The sequence below is a fragment of the Euprymna scolopes genome, chromosome 6, assembly GCF_053919585.1.
Source record: "Euprymna scolopes isolate OS-2025 chromosome 6, ASM5391958v1, whole genome shotgun sequence".
Lineage (NCBI taxonomy): Eukaryota > Metazoa > Mollusca > Cephalopoda > Sepiida > Sepiolidae > Euprymna > Euprymna scolopes.
In genome coordinates this window covers 114,275,305-114,300,304 of record NC_136487.1, presented here as the reverse complement: position 1 = coordinate 114,300,304, position 25,000 = coordinate 114,275,305, and the positions used below count along the sequence as shown (strand labels likewise).

At 34.3% G+C, this 25,000-nt stretch overlaps 1 protein-coding gene across 1 annotated transcript in view; it reads left to right on the top strand.

The window, feature by feature from the left end:
• LOC145277892 (interference hedgehog-like) overlaps window positions 1-25,000 on the top strand; it is a 242,664-nt gene that overhangs the window by 167,820 nt on the left and 49,844 nt on the right. The window contains exon 3 of the mRNA XM_080129887.1: window positions 21,076-21,360. Coding sequence (XP_079986013.1) covers window positions 21,076-21,360 — 285 coding nt within the window. The remainder of the gene's footprint in view (window positions 1-21,075; window positions 21,361-25,000) is intronic.

Below are 25,000 nucleotides of genomic sequence, written 5' to 3'. Positions count from 1 at the left end.
TCCTCAATGCAGGCGACAGCCAAAATACAATTGCCGATTACTTAGCATGCTACTCTTGTTGATTAAATAAAGGGTTCAGTTCAAAATGCCATGCAGATTTTAAAGTTCGATAGAAAGATTGGAGAGTTTGACAAGATATACATGAAGAAGGTTACATCGACCAAAACGTTCTGAAAATGTCTCTAAAGATGAGGACAGTAGTCTGAATAATCACAATACGAACATTGTTAGATGATTTTGATTCTAGAAAATGCCTACAATCTAAGGCTTAAGGCTCCTTAAGAAGAAATTGAAATTCAGGAAGTCTTATTTAATTGGGTCAAATGAAATGCAAATCTGATATTGAATTTTCAAATGAGAAGTTGTCTATTTAATACTTTACCATTAAAACCTTTAAAATTTAATACTTTACCATTAAAACCTTTAAAATTTAATACTTTACCATTAAAACCTTTAAAATGCTCCAAAGAAACTTAAAGTTTCAGAATGATGATTAATGTCGAATATTTGTTAAAATTTCATAAAAATCAGAAGGATCTGAATTTTCACAAAGGGGCTTCCACACCCTTTTTACCACATTTGTGTAAAACTAAATATAGCCCACATTTGAACCATTTATATCTAACAGCAGGATTCCAGAATTCATAATTTGTTAATTATTTAAGGAATGAGTACTGTGCATGTGCAGAAATGCAGAAGCATATACGCATAAACATTTGCATACACACACATACCCGCAAACATATGCATACACACAAACATATGCATACACACGCATACACACAAACATATGCATGCACCCGCACACGCGCAAACATATGCATACACACGCATACGTGCAAACATATGCATACACACGCATACGTGCAAACATATGCATACACACGCATACGTGCAAACATATGCATACACACGCATACGCGCAAACATATGCATACACACGCATACGCGCAAACATATGCATACACACAAACATATGCATATACACACACATATGCGCAAACATATGCATACACACACATATGCGCAAACATATGCATACACACACATATGCGCAAACATGCATACACACATACGCGCAAACATATGCATACACACACATACGCGCAAACATATGCATACACACACGCAAGCATATGCATACACACACGCAAACATATGCATACACACACGCAAACATATGCATACACACACGCAAACATATGCATACACACACACGCAAACATATGCATACACACACACGCAAACATATGCATACACACACACGCAAACATATGCATACACACACACACGCAAACATATGCATACTCACACACACACGCAAACATATGCATACACACACATACACGCAAACATATGCATATGCACACGCAAACATATGCATACACACATACACGCAAACCTATGCATACACACACGCAAACCTATGCATACACACACGCAAACATATGCATACACAATTAATGCATGTAGAGATAACCACTGATTGTCATGATAATAACGCTATACCTGAGGCTCATCATTCAAACTCTTCATCTTAACATTCACAACATGAATTTGAACAAATTCATTGAGGACATTAAGGTCGGCTCCCCCTACCATGCTAGAAAGTTTCTCGCACCAAAGAGCATAATAAATATTTACGAAGCTACAATTTGCCCATACATTTGTTGTCATGTCTGGGCTGGAGCATCTATCACTGATCTCTCATTCTTAGACTGTCTCCAAAAAACAAAAAAAGTCTAAAATCTAATAAGTCCGGCATTATCGACAAAGCTCCAATCTTAGTCCCATGGCTGCAATTTTGCATTTTTGTGCTTCTTTTACAAGTATTTTAATGGGATGTGCTCTGATGAACTTGTTGCATTTGTGTCCCCTCGATGTGCATATATACTCTCAACTAACCAGACAAGCAGCAAAATCTCACTCCATTCACTATCGAGGTTCCTAGATACGAGAAAGCCTTCCATTCATGCCAGAATAGCTTCTTCCCACAGATTGCTAGATTTTGGAATTCCCTGTTTCCTGCTTCCCTGACTGTACTAACCTACAGAAGTTTAAATATAATGTGAATAGATATCTCGCTGCTCAACTCTCCACAATTCCTCTGTTAGACACAATCCCAAATAATAACCCCCTTATATCCAAGCGACAATATGCTTTGTCTAAAAAAATTAAATAAGTTTCTTTTTGCTCCACTTCGCTTTATGCAAATGAGATGCTGCTGATTGCAGCCCGACTTATAGAGACTCGGTGATTTAGGATTTGGTGACAGAAGGGGCGAGTCTTATGAGCAGAGTTGAATTTTTGCAGTTGAAAGGGGAAAAAAATAGATTGTCAGTTTTCTTTTTTGTAATTTGGATTTTAGTTTTTATGTTTTGTTGTGAAATTACTAACAAGACTTGTGGAAATTCCCGAGTTCTAATCTTCTGTTGCATATTGATGCCAGAAAAACAGCACAAAAAGACAGAACATATACTATACTGCACTACACTACCTTCGTCCTATAGAAGGTGATAATCAGGGCTGTGACAACAGAATATTCTTTTTATTCTTTTGACTCTCTTAGACACGGTCAATTAACCGAGAACCACATCAGTCTATATAAAAACATATAAGATATTAACGGATATACACTCAAGAGTCAAAACAGCGAAAAGAATATGCTGTTGTCACGGCCCTAGTGATAATGTCTGAAAAGATACTGCCTCTCCACTGTTAGAGATAATGTTAGAGGAGAAAGGCTTTATGAGGACAAATCATATACTATTTGATCAATCCTTACGTAATATTTAAACATTTTTTTCATCGTACAGCATAATAGTAAGGCATAATCACCTTGACACACCGGTTCTCGTCAGGTCTCCCGAAGTTAAGCAACAGTAAGCCTGGTTAGTACCAGATGGGTGATGATTTGGGAATTCCAGGCGCTGTATGTGCTCTCTGTTTATCTCGGCATTTGTTTGTAGTCATCTTGTACACTTCACTTGCCACTGGTATTTAACAATGTCGACTCAGGAGAGGTGTGGTTGGAGATTGCGCACCTCCTGCCAATAAGACTTTCACGTGCAGAGAACCCTTTTACATCTCCATCAGAAACGACAGCAGGATATCCCATTTTTGAAAAGGTATTATAATGTACGTATGAAAATGAAATTGCTATAGCCTCATATATATATATATATATATATATATATAAGTAGTAGCGTTCGTGTGTGCCTGTGTGTATGACTCTCCTACAGCCCACACCACTGGACCAATCATGAACAAACCTTGCATGATGATGGTCCCTTACCTAGGGATGTTGCACACTATTTTCCAAGGTAATGGTTTAAGGTTAAGGTCTTATTTGGTGCAGTTCTTCATAAACTCCCCCACCTAGGGATGGTGCACGCAAAGTTGGAGTTCGCCACCATGGCGACGGCCAACTTCTTTGTAAATTTGAATCAGATCACCCTCCCCCACCCCTTCAACTAATCTTGATGAAATCTGGCATGATAGTGGTCCCTAACTTAGGCCAAAATTTATTGCACTGTATTTCTTGACTTTGACCCGAGTGCACAACAAATTTTCTGTGCGAGGCGCGGATATCTTTGCTATATCTTTGATAAAAAATGTGTTTGTGATAATAGACAAATGTTAACCATTGTGATTCTTTGAAATTGTTTCAATTAAGTGTAAACTTTGGTATAACCTAATTGCTTTAAAGTACGTAGTTGGATTTCAGTTACTTCAGGAGGAAGTTAAAAAAATTTTTTAATACCTTAAGCAATAGTTACTATTACACCATCCACTTACTGCAAGTGTGTCTGCAAAGTGGGTAGTTGAGCATACAGCAAAGACCTGCGCAGAGCATGGGTATCTTTGCTAGTATCATTATATAGATTTTTTTAATATCAAATTATGTTGACATATCATAAATCTTGCAGAAGATTGTGCTCAGATAAAATTGGGTGTAGCATATCGATGATAAAGTACTGGAAAAAAAAATTATACTCACAGTTGACTTGACATATTAATTTTATAATTAAAACGCATTAAAAAAAAATCAGTACACATCCGTTTTTACATGGTTCCATGCAGACAAAAAGCAAAAAAACAAAATGGCTGCCTTTCCGGTTTTATGCTAATCCAACTGATCGCTTTATGCAAATGAGATGCTGCTGATTATAGTATAAAAGCCTTATTTTTATAGAGATTCGACGATTTAGGATTTGGTGACAGGAGCGAGTCTTGTGAGCAAAAAGTTGTTCTGCAATTGGAAAAAATTAGACAGCAGAGTGGTGGGAAAGGTTTTTCTTTTATTTTTTTTTTATTTTGGACATCAGGGCCAGGAGGAATTTACAAGCTATTTTGGCAAAAATGGGCAACCAAATAAGGCTAAGCAGCGACATTATCAGGCCATTTACTGGAGAAGGAAATGTGATTACCTGGCTTAACAAGCTGAAGCTAGTTGCAAAGCTTCAAAAGATCGAAGGCGTAGCAACGTTGATTCCAATGTATTTGAAAGGAATATGCTCGCAGTCTACCTGGAAATAGGAGAAACAGACCAGACGATTGCTGAATATCGGGAATAAATTAAAGACTGCATTTTCAGAGAGTGTTTTTGAGGCATACAATAAGCGCAAGAAAGTTGCCTGAACTGGAGAATCAGTGGATGTGTATGCAGCGGAAATAAGGTGTTTAGCAGAATTGGCTGGATATATGGGGCACAGCCTTAAGAAAACCGTTAAGCTGACTGTCATGAGTGGTTTTCCTGACTGCATTTTCATGGAGCTGCAGCGAATGACAGATTGAAACCATGGAGGTAGAAATTTTGAGGCATGCCAGGGTGTTGGCAAAACATCCTGGTGAACTGGAAACAGTTGCAGTCTCTATGGCAAACAATCCCAGCCGAGAGGAACAGTTGGTGGGAGGACAAAGGCATGAATTTACCGGTAAATGTTTCAGATGTCAAGGACCCCACCTGCTAAGAGACTGTAAAAAGCCATGACCAGGCATTATCTTTTTCGGTGTGGCCAGGTTGGGCACATTAGCAGGGAGTGTTTTGTGCTTTAGGGAAATGAGTAAAGGAGTGCTATTACGCCAATAGTCACCCTTTTGATTCTGAGATGTCGTGTGAGGTCTTGTTGCCCCAGATAGTAATCACTATCAACAGTGATGATGTGCTGGTAGATGAGACCGTGATATTTGCAAAAAGGGTGAGAAATCCTGTAAAAACATATGGACCGCCGGCTAAATTATCCAAATTATTGGAAAACGGAACGGTTTTGGGACTGAGATTACAGCAGAATAAGGCAGAAAAGTTGATATTTGGATGAGGAAATGAGATCCCTGAAGCTAGGGAGGGCCTGACCAAAAGAGAGCTTTTTTTCAATATGCGGAAAGTTTGTTACCCATTACTCTATAGCTGCATGGTTGCTAACAGCATGCAGCTTTATTAAGAGGCAGACAGGTATGGATCGATGGGAGGATGTGATTGACCGAGGAGTGCTGCTCATAATACAAGAAGTCATTGCAGAAGTGAAAAACGTGAACCCGGTGAAGGGAGAATGGCATATAAACAGGAGCTATGGAGGGGTGATATGGAGCAATGCCAGCAACCTGGCATTAGGGGTATTATTAGAAATAGAAGGTGCAACTGTTGAAGATGCTGCTTGGTTATGCAAAAAAGACGATAATGCCCATATCAATGTTGCTGAGCTCGATGCTATGAAGGGCATCAATTGGGTTTTAAAATGGGGGTTACAAGTGGTGTATGTTAGAACAGACTCGGCAACAGTAGCATCATGGATTAAATCGGAGATGTCTGGGTATACGCGAATCAAGACAAAAGGAGCAGCAGAGATGCTTATAAAGCATCGACTTGGAGCACTTTGAGACTAAATCCGAGAATTTGGACTGAAGGTAACTGTTACCTTGGTTCCAACACAGAAGAATAAAGCAAATGGATTGAGCAGAGTGAAGAAGGCTTGGCTAAGCAAAAAAGGAGGCCGTGGCTCCAGTGAGCTAAATGACCTGCATAAGATGCATGACTTTGGAAAAGAACAAACTTTATACTCAGCGAAAAAGGTGAATCGGCACATTACGATGAAAGATGTCTGTGAGTTGGTGGAGCAATGTAGGGAATGCCAATCCATTGACCCTGCGCCGGCTAAACACGAAAAAGAGGAATTACATGTGGCAGAAAATTGGAGGTGACTGGCCATCGACATCACTCATTATCAACACGAACCATATCTGGCTATGATGGACTGTGGGCCTCGGCGGTCAGCAATATGGTGAAGAATGAAAATGGCAGAAGTTTAGAAAATTGTTGAGGAAGTGTTTATGGAAAGTGTTAATGGTAGAAGATGTGCTAGTTGATAATGGTATGTCCTTTCGCTCAGAAATTTTTTCAGAGCTATGTGCAAAGTGGAATGTTAGGCAATATTTTGAAGCTGCATACCAGAGGCAATGGGATTATAGAGAGACACCATTGTACTATAAAAGCTGTGGCAACAAGAAGTCAAATTTCACCTCAAGAGGCGGTTTGGTATAATATGGAACCAAAGTCTGGCCAAGATGAAATGTCAGTGCCATATCGATTCATTTTCACATACAGCCAATGGATGTGTCCATTTGTAACAGAAGTATAATCACATTCATGCACTGTTTCTCGTTATATCACCGAAGTGGTATTAAGTCTGGACAGTAATATCAAATAGATAACCACCAAGCACTGTATGTTATCTCTCCTGACCAGGATATACATGCGACTGGAGGCTGCTCATGAATTTGATATTCCCTAGGAACTTCCTTCTGAAGGAGCCGTTTTAGCCCCTTCAGAGACTGTTTTGATCAATTTCATTAATGAAACTGGTTCTGGCGGTTGTTAGAATGTTAGTTTGGAAAGGAGAAAAACACAAACATTGAAATAAAAACAAATTTTAAGTTGCTGCCATAAATAGCGGCTTTTGAATGCTTTCATATGAGATGTGTCTAACACGTAATGAGGTTTGTGACAAAAAAAATTTGTTTCGATTTCAAATGGCAGACTACAGACTACTAGGTTGTTTGTCCTTCTCACTCAAGTACATTTTCCTGTCGATCTCTGCTATGCTTCTATGAGTTGCTGAAACAATTCATCTTGGATTTTATTCGATTCCATTATGGCTCTTGATGGCGTTTAAAGCAAACCCCCTCTTTGATGTTATCCGTGAGTTAGGGAAGTGAGCGGAGTCGGGGGGGGGGGGGGGGGTATCACGCGGAACAATATCAGGTAAATTAATATGCAGAGTGTTATACAAGTATATGGACTACTTAATGTCATTGTAGCGATATTCAGATGCAGATCTATGAAAAATGCTAAAATCAGTGTTTTCCATATACGGTTAGAGTAGTGGAAAATTCTATTAGAAGCTATCTGTTGTTGTGCCCACCCTACACATAATAATGAACTAGCATACAGGTTATGGACAAGTCATGCACACCTGGCAGTCGGACCGACGTATACCTACATTCTTTATTTGTTTTATTTGTTTTTCTGTTCAATATATTTTGTTTTCTTTTAAATAACAACTTGTCATATGGACCACAACAATATCGATTAGAAAAAAATGAAAAAAAAGATTAACTTTATTTTATAGATTATACTAGCCTGGGTACCCAGCGTTGTGTGTTGAGAAAAAAAAAAAAAAAAAAAAAAAAAAAAAACATGGTAGTAGGCAGGCAGGCTCGAACCCGTACTGCAAAGAAAGAAAAGAATGTGAAAAAAAAAAGTGATGTCTTTGCTGTTGCATCCATTGCCAAACTGGAAGTGGCAAAGTTTTAAGTTAAGGCTAGTCAATCGAAAAAAGGGGAAGACTTTAAAAAATATTGGCAAAAAAAAGGGACCCCCCCCTTGTAGAAAAGTGCCCAGTTGAGGGTGAAGGAATTAATGTTTTTGGCCAATTTTTCGATATTTGTCGTCCGAAGGGTCGAGCTTCAAAACGATACCATGCTTTATACAGTTATCCAAACCTGCCAAACTTCAAACACTTGCTTTTCTATGTTAATTAGTTGCTCTATACGTAGGCTCAAATGAATAGCTAACCTCAGTATTAGCAGTAACAATATCATATGCTCTTATCCTAGTTTTATGATCTTAAACTCCCAATATCTTATCCTAGTTTTGGGGGGTTTTTTTCACTTCATTTTTACGCTGCCCTTCTTCGTTTTTGCTTCTAATGTCTTCTCTACATTCATTTTTTTCTTTGTTTTATTTATTGCATTTATGAACATCGGTTTTAGTGTCGAATCTATAATTCATATTCTATTCCTATATCCCCACTGTTACTGCATACCCATTATAATATTGGTCTAGTGTTCAGGAAAAACTAAGAAAAATATTTGGTTTATGGAACCCCTGTTCCAGCAACAGTAACAGAGAAACTCTAAAATATTTAATGTTTATTGCTTGAAATACAGAGTACTGATTGATTCTATCAATATGGTCAATTTCGATTGATTGCCAATATCATACTTCAACCAAATGTTTTCCTAAGGAGCTGAGCACTTGTTCTGCATTTGTTTAAGCAAGAACCAAAACACAACCATTGCTTAGATTGAACTGGCCACATGAACCTATGTCAATCACAATATAATGTTATTAACTGCTACACAAACTTATTGCAGGTGAACTAAATTTGGCCATGGCTGCTTGGCTACTGGCATTTCTGCAAACACAAGTCACAGTCATAAACTATAAATATAAATTGACAGCTTATACAGTTTAATAAACTCATTTACAACACTTTTTCATCTAGACCTTTTGAAATCTGTATGTCTTTGCTTTTGGCTGTTTCATCAACACGTAAATACAATTGATATATTAGATATGGATAGACTTTATCATTTACCGGTTATTTGGGCCATTCGTTATTATAAGTCTGATTTTCAAAAATAAATGCAGGTAGGGATTATTATTAAACTAGGCTAATATTCAGAAGCGATGGAGAAAATTAGTTATTTTGGGGCATCCATCACTATATGAATTTTTATATTGCTTTATATTTGCAATGTATGAAATATATTGTTTGCTATATTTTTATTTGACTTTTTTTCAAATTTTTTTATGATAAAAACAATTTTTTTTTTTTTTTTTTTTTTAAATTTCTCACTGAATTTATCCATCCAGATTTATTGGATCGCAACAGTTATATTCTGGCTGATGAATCGCATCGTCTGTTGCCAGAAATCAAGCAATAATTTTGTTACGTATAGTTAGCACCCAGTCTTCCCAAATGGTCACCCATTTAGTACTGACCAGGCTCAGTATGTGGGCGTGGGGTAGGTCCATATCGATATCAGTTCTTTTTTTTCTTCTTCTTTTCTCCCCATTGGCTGCTTACTCTTTCCGTTGGGGAAAAATATGAACCTTCAAATCTCCCTTCTCCCTCTGGCTATAGGTAAAATAGCAACTTGTGTTCAGTTAATTGTAGCCATCAAAAGTGTGGACCAGCATATCACGTTATCCTGTGTTTGTTCTGCTCTTAACTAAAGTTAAACATTGCATTAATTAAAAAAAAAAATCTTATATGTGTAAGGAATTTGTGTTAAATAATTTAATGTTGTCTACAGAAAGGATTTTCGCACATCTCCTTCTCCTTCCCTCCCACATTTCCTTCTTTTGTGGCAAGTTGCAAGTAAAATTGATAAATATAATTACCATCAAGGCAAAGAATAAAGAACTTGAAACCTGAGCTTGATTGGCTGTTCTTACTTCTGATCCATGCACCTCTTGAATCTCTTTCATTCAGGTATGTAGATTCTTGGGTGAAGGGTACGGGAGGGGCACGGAGTGGACATAATGATCGGTGTGTAGCTCACACCCTATACTATTATAAATGGGTGGATGTGGGAGGGGGAAGGTAAATGCCTGCAGATAGGCCGCACCTGCAATTATAAACTCCTTTCAGGCAGGCCGGGTTTCTGGGTTTTTAGTACACCCAGCCCTCGCCCTTCCTCCTTCCAGCTATGCGCTCATCTGAAAATTACATAGATACTCCTTGATAATAAATGGATAGACAACACCAGATTATCAGATTAGGCAAGATCATCTCCCCTATATATTTAGTTGCAATCCTTAATAAGAATGCAGTAACCACGTATTTTTTTTTTAATAATGATAATAATAATAATAATAATAATAATAATAAACACCCTTCCTTTAGATTTTGCATATTTGACTTGAGGCTAAAAAGAACATCTTTGAAAGATGAGTATGGTAAGAGGAGCTGTTTGCACAACAGGTACTGATTTTATATATATATATATATATATATATATATATATTGCATGTTTGTCTGTTTATTGGCCAAGCTGTAATATACATAAAGGTTAAAAAAAAACTTCCAAGACTATATATATATATATATATATATATATATACTAGCATAGGTGGTCGGCGTTGCCCGGGTGTTTAGAGGTGTATGCTGAGCAAAAAAAAAAACGGTCAATTTTTTTTAACTTTGACCCCTATTATGACCCCTTAACATTTATTGTTTTGGGCTCAAATCAAGTTAGATCCTATATATTAAATTTCAAGTGTTTAGAGCCAAAATTGTCGGAGGAGTTTGGTAGAGTTCTCAAATGTCAAATCGTTGAACTTTGACCCCTTAACAGCCAAATTTTTGGCTGAAAACCGATCACATAGATTTTCCCAAATCTCAGTACCATATATATCAAATTTCGAGTCTGTAGACTAAAAATTGACAGTTATTGCGTAGGGAAATGTACACACACACACACACATACAGACAGACACACAGACACGTATATATATTATAATTGTATTGTTGCAATTTCCGAGATGTAAATCCAATGAAACTCCAGTGTCTTTCAATGAACCCTATTAGTAGTCCATTGGAAGATTTCATCCCAATGACATTGGTATTCGAAAGAAATCACTGTTACATGCATCTTTAGGCAATAATGGTTGTATGAATAAAATTATACTAATATACATATAATCATTCACAGATTGTTTTGCTATATTACAGCTCTTCAGTGCAATTAGCCTAGTACCCTTCTCAGGATTATTAGATTTGGTGAATTGCTGTTATCTACTGCATCACCTGCTTTCACTAATTCCATTGAGAAAGGTATCAATCCATATATTCTTTCAGCTATGTGTTAAATAGTAGGGTGAATAGACTCTAAAGTCTTGCTAGAGTAACTAATCTAGAAGAAAATCTATAAAGTAACAGCACTTCTTTCCACTCAGATTATTGGTCTGGCTTCTCCTTGGCACTAGATTTAAGTAATGTTTATATTCTTATTATTCAGACTATTTTTCTCATCTTGGGTGCTGTTTGAACAACGTTTCGGCCGATATAATTTCCGACCTTCTTCAGGTGTATCTTGTCGAACTCTGAAATCTTTCACAAGGACTTGTAGCATAATGGATAAAGTACTTGATGTAAGTTATACTCTTCTGGAGGTTGAAGATTCAATCCTCAGTACGGGTGACACTCAAAAATACAATTTAGAACTTCTACTCTGCCATGACTGACAGAACAATATTAAATAAAGGGTTCTGTTCAAAATTCTGTGAAGATTTTAGAATTCAACAAGGTATACCTGGTGAAGGTCGGCGGTTACATCGACAGAAACGTTGTGAAAATAGCACTGAAGATGAGAACAGCAGTCTGACTAATGGAAATCATATGTCAATCCTCATCTCAAAAATTCAGAAAATATTATTGACTAAAAAGCAAATATGCTTGAAATTGTGTAGCCAAACCTTTAAGACAAAACGATAATTTTTTAAATATAAAGTTTTGGTCCTTCTACAGAATTGTTTTTTTTTTTTTAATCTTAATCTAAGTTTTAGGTTTAGTTCGGCAAACGTCGGTTTGGTTTGGTTTAAATTCTATCAAGGCACCAACTCTTTTCTTTTAATAAATTAGAATATCCGTCTGAAGACAGATAAAAATGTTTGATTTGCAAATATCGATTTGGTTATATTAAACATTTTTAGATAATGACAAAAAAAAAAAAAAATTGGTTTGGAATACAAGAGAATTTTACCAAACTTTTAAGTGGTGAAGGTGATCGAATGAGTTGTAGGTGTTAATACTGCTACTCACTCGTTTTGGCTCAAAGACTATTGATCAGAATGGCACCAAATTGTGTGTGAAAAGCCATTAAGATGCCAGCTGTGTCATAAACAATTAAAATAATAGATTAAAATTATTTAAAATACCAAAATTTGTTGTTTCCTTCAACATTTATATATATATATATATATATATATATATATATATATATAAGTTTGTGTGTGTGTGTGTCTGAAAATATTTAACCAATAAGCTCGTAAACTACTGATCACATAACACTGAAATTAACAGGAAATAGTGATCATACGCCAAGGATAAAGAAAATCTTTGTTTCAATGGATGAATAACGCGTACAGAAATGTCGGCAAGTTGAATTCAACTTGCCGACATATTTCTATTTTCTTCTGTGGATTCACAAATTCATTCATAGCTTAAAATTGTTTGATTTTAGATCTTTCTTATCTTTGTTGACAGTTCAGACGGTAGGGAACTCGACTGGAGTACTAAGTGTTTTGGTTTCAATTGTAGCTGATGGCACCAAAGTCATCTTTTTTCTTCTTTTAAATCAGTACTTATATATATTTCTCCAAAACCTCTGGCCTTGATGGAGGGGAGGCTAAAACTTGCTGCTATGATTTCAAATGATCTGAAATAGCATCAAGGGGAGACTTGATTCCAAATATTTCTCATATTACATCTCCCCCTCTTTTGGAATAGGATACAATTATGAATATATCCAGTATCAAATAATCCTTATACATTGTGAAATTTATTTTATGTATGAAAACCAAAGAGGGGAAATATATTTGAAATCGAGTCTCCCCTTGCTGTTATTTCAGATTATTTGAAACCATAACAGCAAGTTTTAGTCTCTCCTCCATCAAGGCCAGAGGTTTTGGAGAAATATCAAATATTTTTTAATTTATGTTCAAAACTAAGGAAACAAATGACTATGATTGAAACATTTTATGGCTGTAAAAAATGCCAAAAATAAGCTCTGGATGATGGATGATCCCCTTAATGTATCACCTTAAGGGCAAATGTCACATAGCCCACTACACATTCAAGTCATTAGCTTTCCAACGAGCCTTCATTTGTTAAAATCACTGAGATTTGGAACTTATAAAATTGCCTAAAATGGTGGTATATCTATATATATATATATATTATGTATATAGCTATACTCATAGTCAAATTGAATATTGAAATGCTCATACCTTTGATTCTATGAGAAAAAACTACATGAAAATTTGCAGGCTTGTTGACGATTATAATACTATTCTATGGTTAAAATTTTATGAACCTATATTTTCAAATCAATAAAATATGTGCAAACTTGTCCGCATGTTTATAGTGTCCTGCAGGCAGGTTTTGCTACTTCGGTTGTTTTTCTGTGCCCTTGCCAGACCACTAACATGAGAGAGAGATTTGGCTCTAATAATAAATACGAAATCTGCATGAATTAAAACGTATTTAAGCATGTTTTATAATTGAGCAAGGCCGCCCCCCCCCCACTAGTCGTTAAATCCTTATAAAAAAAAAAAAAATAAGTGGGCCAAAATACAGACTTCATCATTTTGTGAAATTCAGTAATCTCTCCACTATTTATTTTTAAGACTATTTTCATAAAACTTAGGTAAAAAATTATGTGCTCTTTTTGCAGTCAGATTTTATGCATCTTGGGGGCGGGGGGGGGGGGTACTATATTTTTATTTCCGGTTGGGAGGGGAACAGATCCAATAAAATGTAACTTATTTCAAATTAAGTTGGTATACTTTGTGCTGGAAATTTCTTTTTAAAAATTGACGTCTGCTAACAACAAAAAAAAAAAAAAAAAAAAAAAGTTCCATTCCTTTATGAACTTTCATTCTCTCTAAATGTATGGGGAATAGGGGTTTAGTACCTTAAGAGAAAATAGTTACATATTTCAGTTTGTTCGTTTGAAAGCTATTCCAATTTAGAAGGTAATAATTGATATTTTAAATTGATAACCAAGCTTGGGCTCACTGTTCACATTATTGGGCCTTGTTACACTTGGATGACTTTCAATTATGACTTCAGTGTTTGTTGGGCCTCAAATTAACCCAGAGAATGAAACGCTTGTGATTTGTAGCAAAACACTTGGAGTCCATTGATGTATAGACAGAAAATATCAAATACAAAAGAGTAGACAAACAACTTTTTAGTGTGTATATTTATATTTGAGTCTATCGAGTCAGTGTGAAAATGTGTGCTGTGTTGAGCCACATTGTGGAACTTGTGTAACGAAACGGTTGTGGACGATTTCTACTATTCTATCAACTTTAATTCAATTATATATATAAAAAAATAATTTTATAAACTCAACAGTAGGTTCTCTACAGTGCAATGTAGACTACAATATATCGTGGACTAAGTCATTGCGAGGAGGCATGTGAAGTTTCCTCTAGGTACACTGCGATGGGTCCCCAACTAGAGCAGCCAATCAATCAGTTTCATTAAAAAATAGGCGGTTTATCTGATTTCAATGACAATAAATATATGGGAGTGTGAAACATTTGTTGATCATTTAATCCCGGATAACGTCAGGTCTTCTTGTCAGTTTATTATAAACATGAAAATTTAACTTAAAATCAAAAGCTTGCTAAATAAGTACAACAGACTGTGCCAAGTTTAATATTCTTTCGGAGAGTGCTTTATAAAAAACCATTAGCAAGTCACCTGGTGTTGTCCGGTCGTAAAATATGCTAAATATATTTTAATTTATGCAGATTTCATATTTATTATAGAGCCAATACTCTATTGATTGTTATACTGTACTTGGAGTGCATTGATGTAAAGACAATAATAAGATATAAATGTATATTTGTGCATGTGTAAAAATATGTTTAGTCGATTTACACCTGCTAAGTTTCAATTTTTTTCGTTTTCAATTTTGACCTCTTAGCAGCCATTTTTACCGGCCAAAAAACCAAATCGACTTTGTTGCACTAGTCCAAATCTCCTCTGTATCAAATTTCAAGTATGTAGGCCAAAAATTGGCAGGAGTTTGGTAGATATAAACAAGGCCACTTTTATATAAAGATAGATAGATAAATGACTAAGTTGAACTTTTTTACTTGAAAATCATTGGAGTATTTTTGAGTTTTTTTTTAAGAAAAGTTTTGTTCTCTACACACAGATTAACATGCCTAACATAAAATTGGCACTTATTATAAAGAGGGGTGCATTTTTTTCACATCTGATTTACAATCAGATGTGAAAAAAAGAGGGGTGCATTTTTTTCACATCTGATTTACAATCAGACGTGAAAAAAATGCACCCCTCTTTATAATAAGTAGGCCCAAATTAAATATATTTTGTATCATAGTCACATAAAGAAACAATTTCATCAAACACAAGAGGAAGAGGGCAATTTTTTTTTTTTTTTTAAATTCTATCCACAGTTTTATTATTAAAAAAGACAAAATTTGCCTTTGTCATTAGTTAGATCAAAATATTTTTATTTTTCAAATTACCTCACTTCAAACTTTGAATCAGTTTTTACCTGTGCAATATTTGAATTTAAATGTTATCTCATAAAACTTACTATGTCTGTCTGTCTCGATTTTTCAAAGTGTATCTTCTCCGAGATGGAAGATCACAGATAGGCGTGAGGCAGCTCATATGATTGCATATTTTGTGGCCACATTTTATGAGTTTTTACCTGATTAAAACTGTTGCTAAGAGGTTAAAATTTAAAGAAATAAGAACTTGGAAAGCGTAAGTCAACTTAAACTTCTACACATGCACAAATATATGTACATTTGTATGTTAGTCTTAGTTTATTTTTAGCTATTTCTAATACAACTGCAATGACTGATTCGGTAACGTCTCACGCTGGAGCGCTATAAATTTTGGCTTCAGTTTCAATTCTAACTGATGATACTCAGGTCATTTTTTTTTTTTAATTGTTTTTTACTTTTGAAATTCCCACTATATATTAATATAATATGAAGTAATCAATAGAGAATTGACACTATAATAATAAATACAAAATCTGCATTACTTTAAATATCATATTTAAGCATATTTTATGACCGGGTAATACCGGGTGTTACCTGTTAGTTTTACATTAAAAAAAAAGTCAGTTGGATTCTTGTAGTTAGATCACTATAGCATTACATCAATATTTGATTTTGCCTGGCCAGCTGGAAATTTTCAGTTTGTGTTCTCTACATAAAAAGAAATTCCAATCAATTTCATTGACTACACATTCGATCTGACCAATACTAAATACTTAGAAAATCGCTGTTTGTTTTAATTGGCTAATAAAAATACTTCATTATCATTATATTCAGTTTAATGTGTGTTTAATATGCTGTCATGTGTTGACCAGCTTTAAGAAATTGATTTTTAAAGTAACTTATCTCTGGTCAGGTTTTAATTCATCCCTTTTTCATCCAGACCCTTTTATTTTTCCCCATGTTTTCTTTGGCCTTCCACTGAGAAAATCAGAGGTTACATCAAGATGGGAACAGTAGTTCCAATTAATCCAAATAATACGACAAATTCTAGTCTCCCGGGCAACGTCAGATAGTTACAATGTTTAAACGTACATACGAGGTACTTTAAAAGACGTTCAATACAATTAAGATTCTATTTCATGTTTCGTTTTTACAAAGATAACTCTTAATTTTCTTTTTTAAACATGAAACACACCTTAAAATTTACTCGGATACTACTACTACTACTACTACTAACCATGTCGCCACATATCCAGACCTTAGATTTTTTTTCTCTTTGTAGTTGCTTTTTGTATTTTGTTATCTGTACGTTTTACAAATAGTTATTTAACACATTTTAATGAATTAAATAACAGGAAGACCCGACGTTGCTCGGGATCAAATGAGAATCACTACTATGTAATTTTTCACTATGTTCATAAAACTATATTACTTTTTTTATTTTTACTTTCCCACCTCTGGTTTCACCCCTCCCCTCAATTATAGCTAGAAGTTGAAATATTGGAAGACACTTTGAAATAGTGTCTTAAACTTATGGTTTCAATTTTATGAAAACCAAGTCTTTGAAGTTTTAAAGTTCCATTTCCAAAAGGTCACTTAGAGGTGGGGGCACAAAGATATCCGGCACAAAGAGAACATCATAGAGATTTGGGACCACTTCCATTGTCTTCCCCAGAAAATGTTACACATACGATTTTAATTTCATTAAAAAAAAAAATGGTATATTTGAAGTTTTAAGGGGTTTATACCATCATACCCCCCCCCCCCCCCGCTTAAGGGTGCACTACTTGGAGATTCTGAAACACTTGTCTTTCCCAATTAATTTTACATCAGAATACACTTTTAGTTTTTGTGTAGCATTCACTAACCTTTCTAACACACCAGCATTGCACACACACACACACACACACACACACACACACACACACACACATTGCGTTATATATATTTCATGTGTATATGTGTATGTATTGATCCGTCATTGCATGCGAGTAATTTTGTTAGAATTATTTTTTTTACCAAATGATCCTTATGTTGTGGCACTTATTAAAAGAATTAAATTGAATAAAAATGAAACGATGTGTAATTTGTGTAAAGGTGAGGAAACATACATTAGCCACACAAGAAATGATCTGAAAATTTTGTTACGGCATGATTTAAAAAAAAAATAATCGTAGACTTTTTTTTTTTTTTAATGAATTTCTTCAATCTTGTCAAATCAATTTGTTTTTGTTTTTTTTTGTTTTTTTTTGTAAACAAATAACAATGTTTTTGTTTTTTGGGCATTTTGTAAACAAATAATGCTTCTTTTTTTTTGGTGGGGGGCAAATATTTTGGGGATTTTGTGACCAAATTGTTTTTTTGTTTTTGTTTTTTTTGTAAGCAAATAATATTTGGGTGGGGGGTTGTAAACAAATGTTTTGGGGGGGTGTTTCTTGTAAACAAATAATGTTTTTTGGAGGGGGGGGTTCTTGTAAACATGTTTTTTGGGAGAGTGGTTGTAATCAAATAACAATTTTTTTTTCTTAGAAGTCATTACATATCTGAACTTTACAGAAATTTAAAAATTTCAAGATATTTAATGTTTCTTTAAAATACGAGATGTAAAAAGTACTTTACAACTATTTTCAACCTATTTTCCATTATGCTGGCGTGAAAGCAATAACAAATAGATTTTTTAAAAATCGAAAATCATCACATATCCACACCTTTCATTTCTCTTTGCTTTTTTGTACTTTATTTGCTGTTATTCATTTACATGCGTAAATATGATTTAATATCCATAGACTTGTTTCATATTACCTTATACTCATCAGTATGAATAACTTTACTGTATTGCCAGCAGCATTCATCCTAGGCAGGTTGAACTGGCTTCCCCTGAAGGAGGTGTCATGGGAATATCGAATTCATAGCAGTCACTAGTTGCTTGTATATCCTAATCAGAGAAAATGATGACGTTAGTTTTTGCAATTCTTGCAGGGAGGTATTGATGTCTCCTACACGCAGTTCCTATTCCCAAATGGTCACCCGCCTGATACTGATCCGGCTCAGTGTAGCTTAACTTTGGTGATCTAACAAAAACCAGTGTGTCAATCTAATTTACCATATTGCTGGTGAGACGATTCAAACTCCAGATCCAAGTATTTTGAACTCTTGCTACTAGGACATTGTGACGGTCATGCTTCGAAATTGGAGAGAAACAGCTTGTATTTTTAAATGTAAACATAAGTAATGAGATTCAGTGTTCTAATGTTTTAAAGGGAGAGAACCTTTGAATCTTCAATTTAATCTCTTAATGTGCTCAATTTATCAGCTTAATAAATGTTTACAAAAAAATGTCATGAATATTACACACATGTACACAAAATCTTCATTGATGTACTTATCAAATAATTTCCTCTCTCCATAATTTAAAAGCCCTGTCGCTGTGCAATTTAATTCTTATTCATTATTTAAAATCAATGAAACAAAATTAATCAATAAAAAAGCAAAACTACTGCTATTGCTACTTCAAACTTGAATACTTTTGCACAAATAAACGATTAATCAGAATCTGAAATGACAATTTTCTTTTAACATGAATTTTCCATTGCTGCTACTAATGATTAATATTTATTTATTTTTTTACTATCTGTAAAACTAAAATCTGTAGATTATAACATCAAAATACAATGTTAATTTATTTGACTAACATAAAAAAAAATGAAATCTTGCATAAATTCCTCAATTAACTTTTAAGATTTACAAAGTTCTGAAAAATATTTAAAAATTGAATAAAACATTTTTGTCAAGAAAAATACAAACATCATTGCTAATTAAAAATTAAATTATTTTATACTGATGGGCTTTTGTCCAATGCCCCAGCATTAACAAACCTCACAAGATGTGAGAGAAGAAACTTTAAACATTTTAAAAAGGCTTGGTATTGATTTGAATTGAATTAGTTAGAAATGAATTATGATGTTCCTTATCATGCACACCTTCATAGTCTCCAAGACCGAAGAATACTATATATATATATATATATATATATATATATATATATATATATATATATATATATATAATTAGTGCATTTAAAGATTTTCATGACTCACACTTTGACATCTGTTCTTCTTTGATTTGGGGTTCCCATGTCTATGAACTAGACATTACATAGGATTTTATATATAAAAAAAAATTATTTAAAAGAATTGGAATCAGTAATTGTATTGAAATCAAAAAACTTTTGGAATTGTCCCATTTACTAGAAGATGCATAGCCTTCAATGAGATAAACAGACGATTGATTGGTTAAACATGAGTGTTTCACACATTCCATCAAAAACGATAATTGTTTCATTTTACAAATCAAACATTAAAAAAAAAATTTATTAACTAATTATTTGATGCAGCAACTAAATTCTGAATTCTTGACTGGTATCAAACTTTGAAAGAAGCAACAACATCCACTACTACTCTGCTTACTCCCCCTCCCCACCTTTTTTCTTTATTCGTTCACTCCCTTTCACCTCCTCTTAATATTATAAATTTGGTGCTTTCCTCTCACCCCTCGACACACATAATTCATTTTTAGGTAATTATGCAGAATAAGGATCGTGCTATTGTTAGAATTTTCCTTGTTTACATAAAATACCAGAAGCAAACAAAAGTTTTCTGATTTTTTCTTTTTTTTTTTTTTTTTTTTGTAAACATTGGTTGATTTTCAATAAAAGATCTTTTATTACGAAGATAATTCAATGAAAAATTGATTGGAAAATTAAAACAATTTTGTTGTTACGAAGAAAATACAATGAATAATTTTTAAGAAAATTAAAATTCAAATAAAAAAAAAATACTCATTATAAGGTAAGTTTCATGAATAAATATAATTTTATGATTTTTTTCTATTTTTACGAGTTTTTTGTCCAAATTAAGATAAATATTTATTTTTTAAAATAAACAAATGATAGCAAATTTTTTTGTAAATGACGTTGGATGTTGCAATTGCATTGGCTCGGTGTTTTGTCACTTTTTAGCATTTTACGTAAACTATCTGGAAAATTCTAACAAAAGCAGGTTCTTATTTTGCATAATTATTAGGTCTGTGACAATAGAATATTATTTTCATTCTTGGGTATATATCCAACACAGACACAATTAATCAACCGAGAACCACATCCGTCTATATAAAACATATAAGATATTAACGGATACGGATATATACTCAAGAGTCAAAACAATGAAAAGAATATGCTGTTGTCACGGCCCTAATAATTACTAACTCTTATCTATATAATAAGTCAGCAATTGTTGCAGATGTCAGTGTTTTTTTTTATATCAAGTCAGGAGTTGGATCTCTTAATTTTCAGCCATTTCCACTCCAACTTTTCAACTTTCTGCTTTTTAAAATTACAACAATGTCGAAAAAAAAAAGTGCTTTTTTAACTTTTGTTGCCTTGTTAAACAATATAATTTTTTTTTTCTTTGAATTAGTTTTGATATTTGATTGTGAATTTCTTTTTGTTGTAGATATGATCCAGTTCCTCGCCGAACCTGCATCTACGGTTGTATCTGAAAACAGTTCTGTGATATTAACGTGTCCAGTTTCTCCGGCAACTGCTCTTGTCCAGTGGTTTTATGAGGACAAGGCAATTACGGATGATGACCAATGGATCACCCTTAATGGAACATCTTTAATCATTTATGAATTTCAAGTTGGAGATGGTGTCCATTCACATGAAGGAACTTACTATTGTATGGCGACCACATCGTTAGGATCTTTAGTGAGTCAACCAGCAACATTACAACTTCCACGTAAGTAATGGGAAATTTTATCTTTTTTTCATTTTTCTTTTTCTTTACATAACTCTACATCTAGAGCCTTAAGTAACATGTATCCTTAAGCCAAGTAGTAGCTAGCACTTGTTTCATCAGCCATGGATAGCCGTCCTAAATAATTTGCAATTGTATTTTGAGTGTCACTTGCACTGAGAATTGAACCTTCAACCTCCAGAAGATAGTAACTTACAATTGAATTTTTAATGAGTACTTTTTTTTTTTTTTTTTTTTTTTTTTTTAATTACATTTTCACCCCAAACAAGGCGCATTGCCACTTTAGTGTAGGGGGTTACTATCAGGCGCAACAACTACTGGGGCACTATGTTGGGATTTGGGCAGCAAGATGTCGGTTCACGTTGCACTTGAACTTCTGCATGTCAGTACAGTTAGGGAAGCAGGAACCTGGAATGGAATTCCAGAGTCTAGCGGTTCTGGGGAAGAAACTACTGGAGTAGAAAGATATTTTACATCTAGGGATCTCTACTGTGTGGGGGTGGGATTTAGCTGCCTGTTGGGTTTGTCGAGTGTGTCTACGTCGTGGGGGCACAAGTGTCTGGAGTTCGTCAGAGCATTCACCGTTAAAATACTTGTAGAAAAGGCAGAGGGATGCAACGTTTCGTCGATGGGACAGAGACTGAAGCTTAGATGCCAGTTCAGGGCCTATCAGATTGGCGACTCTTTTTTTAACCTTGTCTAGGAGCGAGAGACTAGTAGCAGATGCACCAGCCCAAATGTGACAACAATACTCCATACATGGGCGAATGGTGGCCTTATAGAAGTACAGGATACTTTCAGGTGTCAGTAGTTTTCTAGCACGGTAGAGAGAGCCTACCTTTTTCGCAGCGGCCCTGGCAATGGTTTCAATATAATTGTTCCAACTCCTGTTTCCTGTGAACGTTAGGCCAAGCAGTTTGAAAGATGTACAGGGAGTCACTGGCCATTGCTATTGGTGGCAGAGAAGGTTTCTTGTAATTATTGAAGGAAACCAGTTTAGTCTTAGCAGCATTGAATCCACTCCCATTGATTAAATAAAGCGTTCCGTTCAAAATTCTATGCAGATTCCAGTGTTCAACAAACCCAGAAGAAGGTCAGGGGTTACATCGACTGAAATGTGAAAATAACACTGAAGATGAAAACATCAGTTCAAATAAAATAGGATGATGACAGTAATCAGAATAATCAAAATTATCAATCCTTGCTTTTACGTAAACAAAGCACTTTTTTTTTTTTTTTTGGTTTGGTTTTAGAGTATTATAAATCAAAACAAGTTATATTTATTTCTTTAAAAAAAATTATGTTTATTACAAAAAAATATATTTGTTTATTTATTAAAATTTCCTTTAAAAAAGGTCATATAATCAAAAAACTTAAATTAATCTTTTCTATTAATCAAGAATGAGAGTTCACTGCATTTTATCGAAAGCCTTTTTTGCTTTTCTTTTGTTCGTTTTCTGTTTTTCTGTCTTTGATTTGATTTTTTTATTTTTATGTTTTTTTTTATTACTTTTTCTGTTTTTAATTTGTTTCTTTTCCTGTTTTGTGTCTTGTTTCTTTTATGGTTTCTTTTTTTTTTCTTTGTTTTTCTTTGTTTTTTCTTTCGTTGTTTTCTCTTTCTTTCTGTTTCTTTGTTTTCTCTTTCTTTCTGTTTCTTTATTTCTGTTTCTTTCTGTTTCTTTCTTTATTTCTGTTTCTTTCTGTTTCTTTCTTTGTTTCTTTCTTTCTGTTTCTTTTGTTTTTCTTTTGTTTCTTTCTGTTTGTCTGTTTCTTTGTTTGCTTGTCTGTTTCTTTCTTGTCTGTTTCTTTCTGTTTTTTCTATTTGTTTATTTTTTTCTGTTTTTTTTTTTTCTTTTTGTCTGTATTTTTTTTTTTTTCTTTTCTTTGTCAAACATGCATTTCTTTTTGTAATCAAATCCGTTTTTTTTCTTATGATGGTTCTCTTCAAAAATTGAGAATGTTAATTTTGCCACGGTAAGATTAAAACTTCAAGCAATTAGTGAAAGGAAAGTCACATCTTTTTATTTCACTTTTTTAGTTGAAACTCATTGGAGTTGTGTAAGGAAAGGAAAAAAACTTTTTTTTTTTCTTTTTTTTTTTCTGTCCAAACACATAAGGGTCCGTGACCCCCAAGTTTAGAAATTCATCTTGATTTAAACTTTGTCATTAGCTACTCACATCCCTTATTACAAAAAAAAAAAAACTTTTTTTCTTTCAGCATATTGACAGCCATATTGTAATAACCATCCTTTATATATATTTTTTAATTGTGCGTTTTATACTACGATATAACAAGATTTGCCAGGGAGGAGCGAGTGTCATACTAATTGTGAAAAGTGTGTGAGGTTAAATTTAGAATTTGCTGAACAAAGTGTTGATGGTTGCAAAATAGTAATTTGTAGGTTAGTTCAGGTAAGCAAACAATGGGATAGATGTTAGCTGTGGAAAAAGAGCGAAGTTTGACTGGATAGCGATAACGTCTTCAGTACTTGCTCACATTCAGAGTAGAAGTTAAAATTATAAAAATACAAAATAATACAATAATAGTATAAGAAACTATTGTAACAAAGAACCCAGCCTTAAGCATGGATGTATCAACGAATTTTATACAAGAATGGAGAGAAAACTTTAGGACCCTTTTGTTTTTGTTTTTTCAATAACCAATGAAATCCCTTTACATGTGACCAAACCAACGAAGTCTCTTGTTCTGCACAATCTTCCTATACTGTCCAGCTTTAATCTTCCTTTTAATCGCCATCGATATAAATTATGAAAAAGAAATAGAAAAACTAGCGTCAGTGAGTCTAATGCTTTGTAATATTTTTCTGCAATTCAGCAGCTTTGGTTTCCATATTCACCTCTATGGCTTGGAGCATAGGCTCTGTCTTCAGTTTTATGCCCGCCAAAACTTGTTCGATTATTATTCAAATTTAATCTTCTGAGGTCATCAGAACTAAGCCTGTCTTTAAGACTCGTATTACACATCGTATCATTCTCATATCCTTTCTCTCCATGCAACGCATGCCTTCAACCTTCACTGGCCAAGTTTCACTTTCATACATCATCACACTGCGTACACGTCTGATAAACTCTTCCCTTGATCGAAAGTGATGACCTTAGAGGAAGGTTAAAATCTGGTCACTATACAGAGGTGTGCATAAGAGTAACTAGATGTAGAACAGTTGAGGTAGCATGATCAGTTGGCAAAGAAACGTCAAGGAAACCGAGGGAGGAAGTAAGGATGGACTTGAGAGAAAGAGGTATAAATAAAGACCTGGGCAGATATAGGTTAGTTTGGAAGTCAATTTCTAAAAGCTATTCAACATGCGCCAGCCTGTAAAGCGGATCTTAAATTGAATATATAATACGCTGAAAAAATAAAACTACGTTTATTTGAACATATTTTTATACATGCAATAATTGACTAATGTATCCACATTTACCTGCCCCTCTTACTGCAATATAGACATGAGGTCCGTTTTAGAGTGGAAAAATTCAACTCTCCCAAATAAACGGCATTCTAGGTGGTTGCAAACTGTGCCATGATCGGGCTCATTAGTATTTCCCAATAGTTGCATCATAGACGACCAGAATAAACAACCCTTCCCCCCTCCTTCTCAAG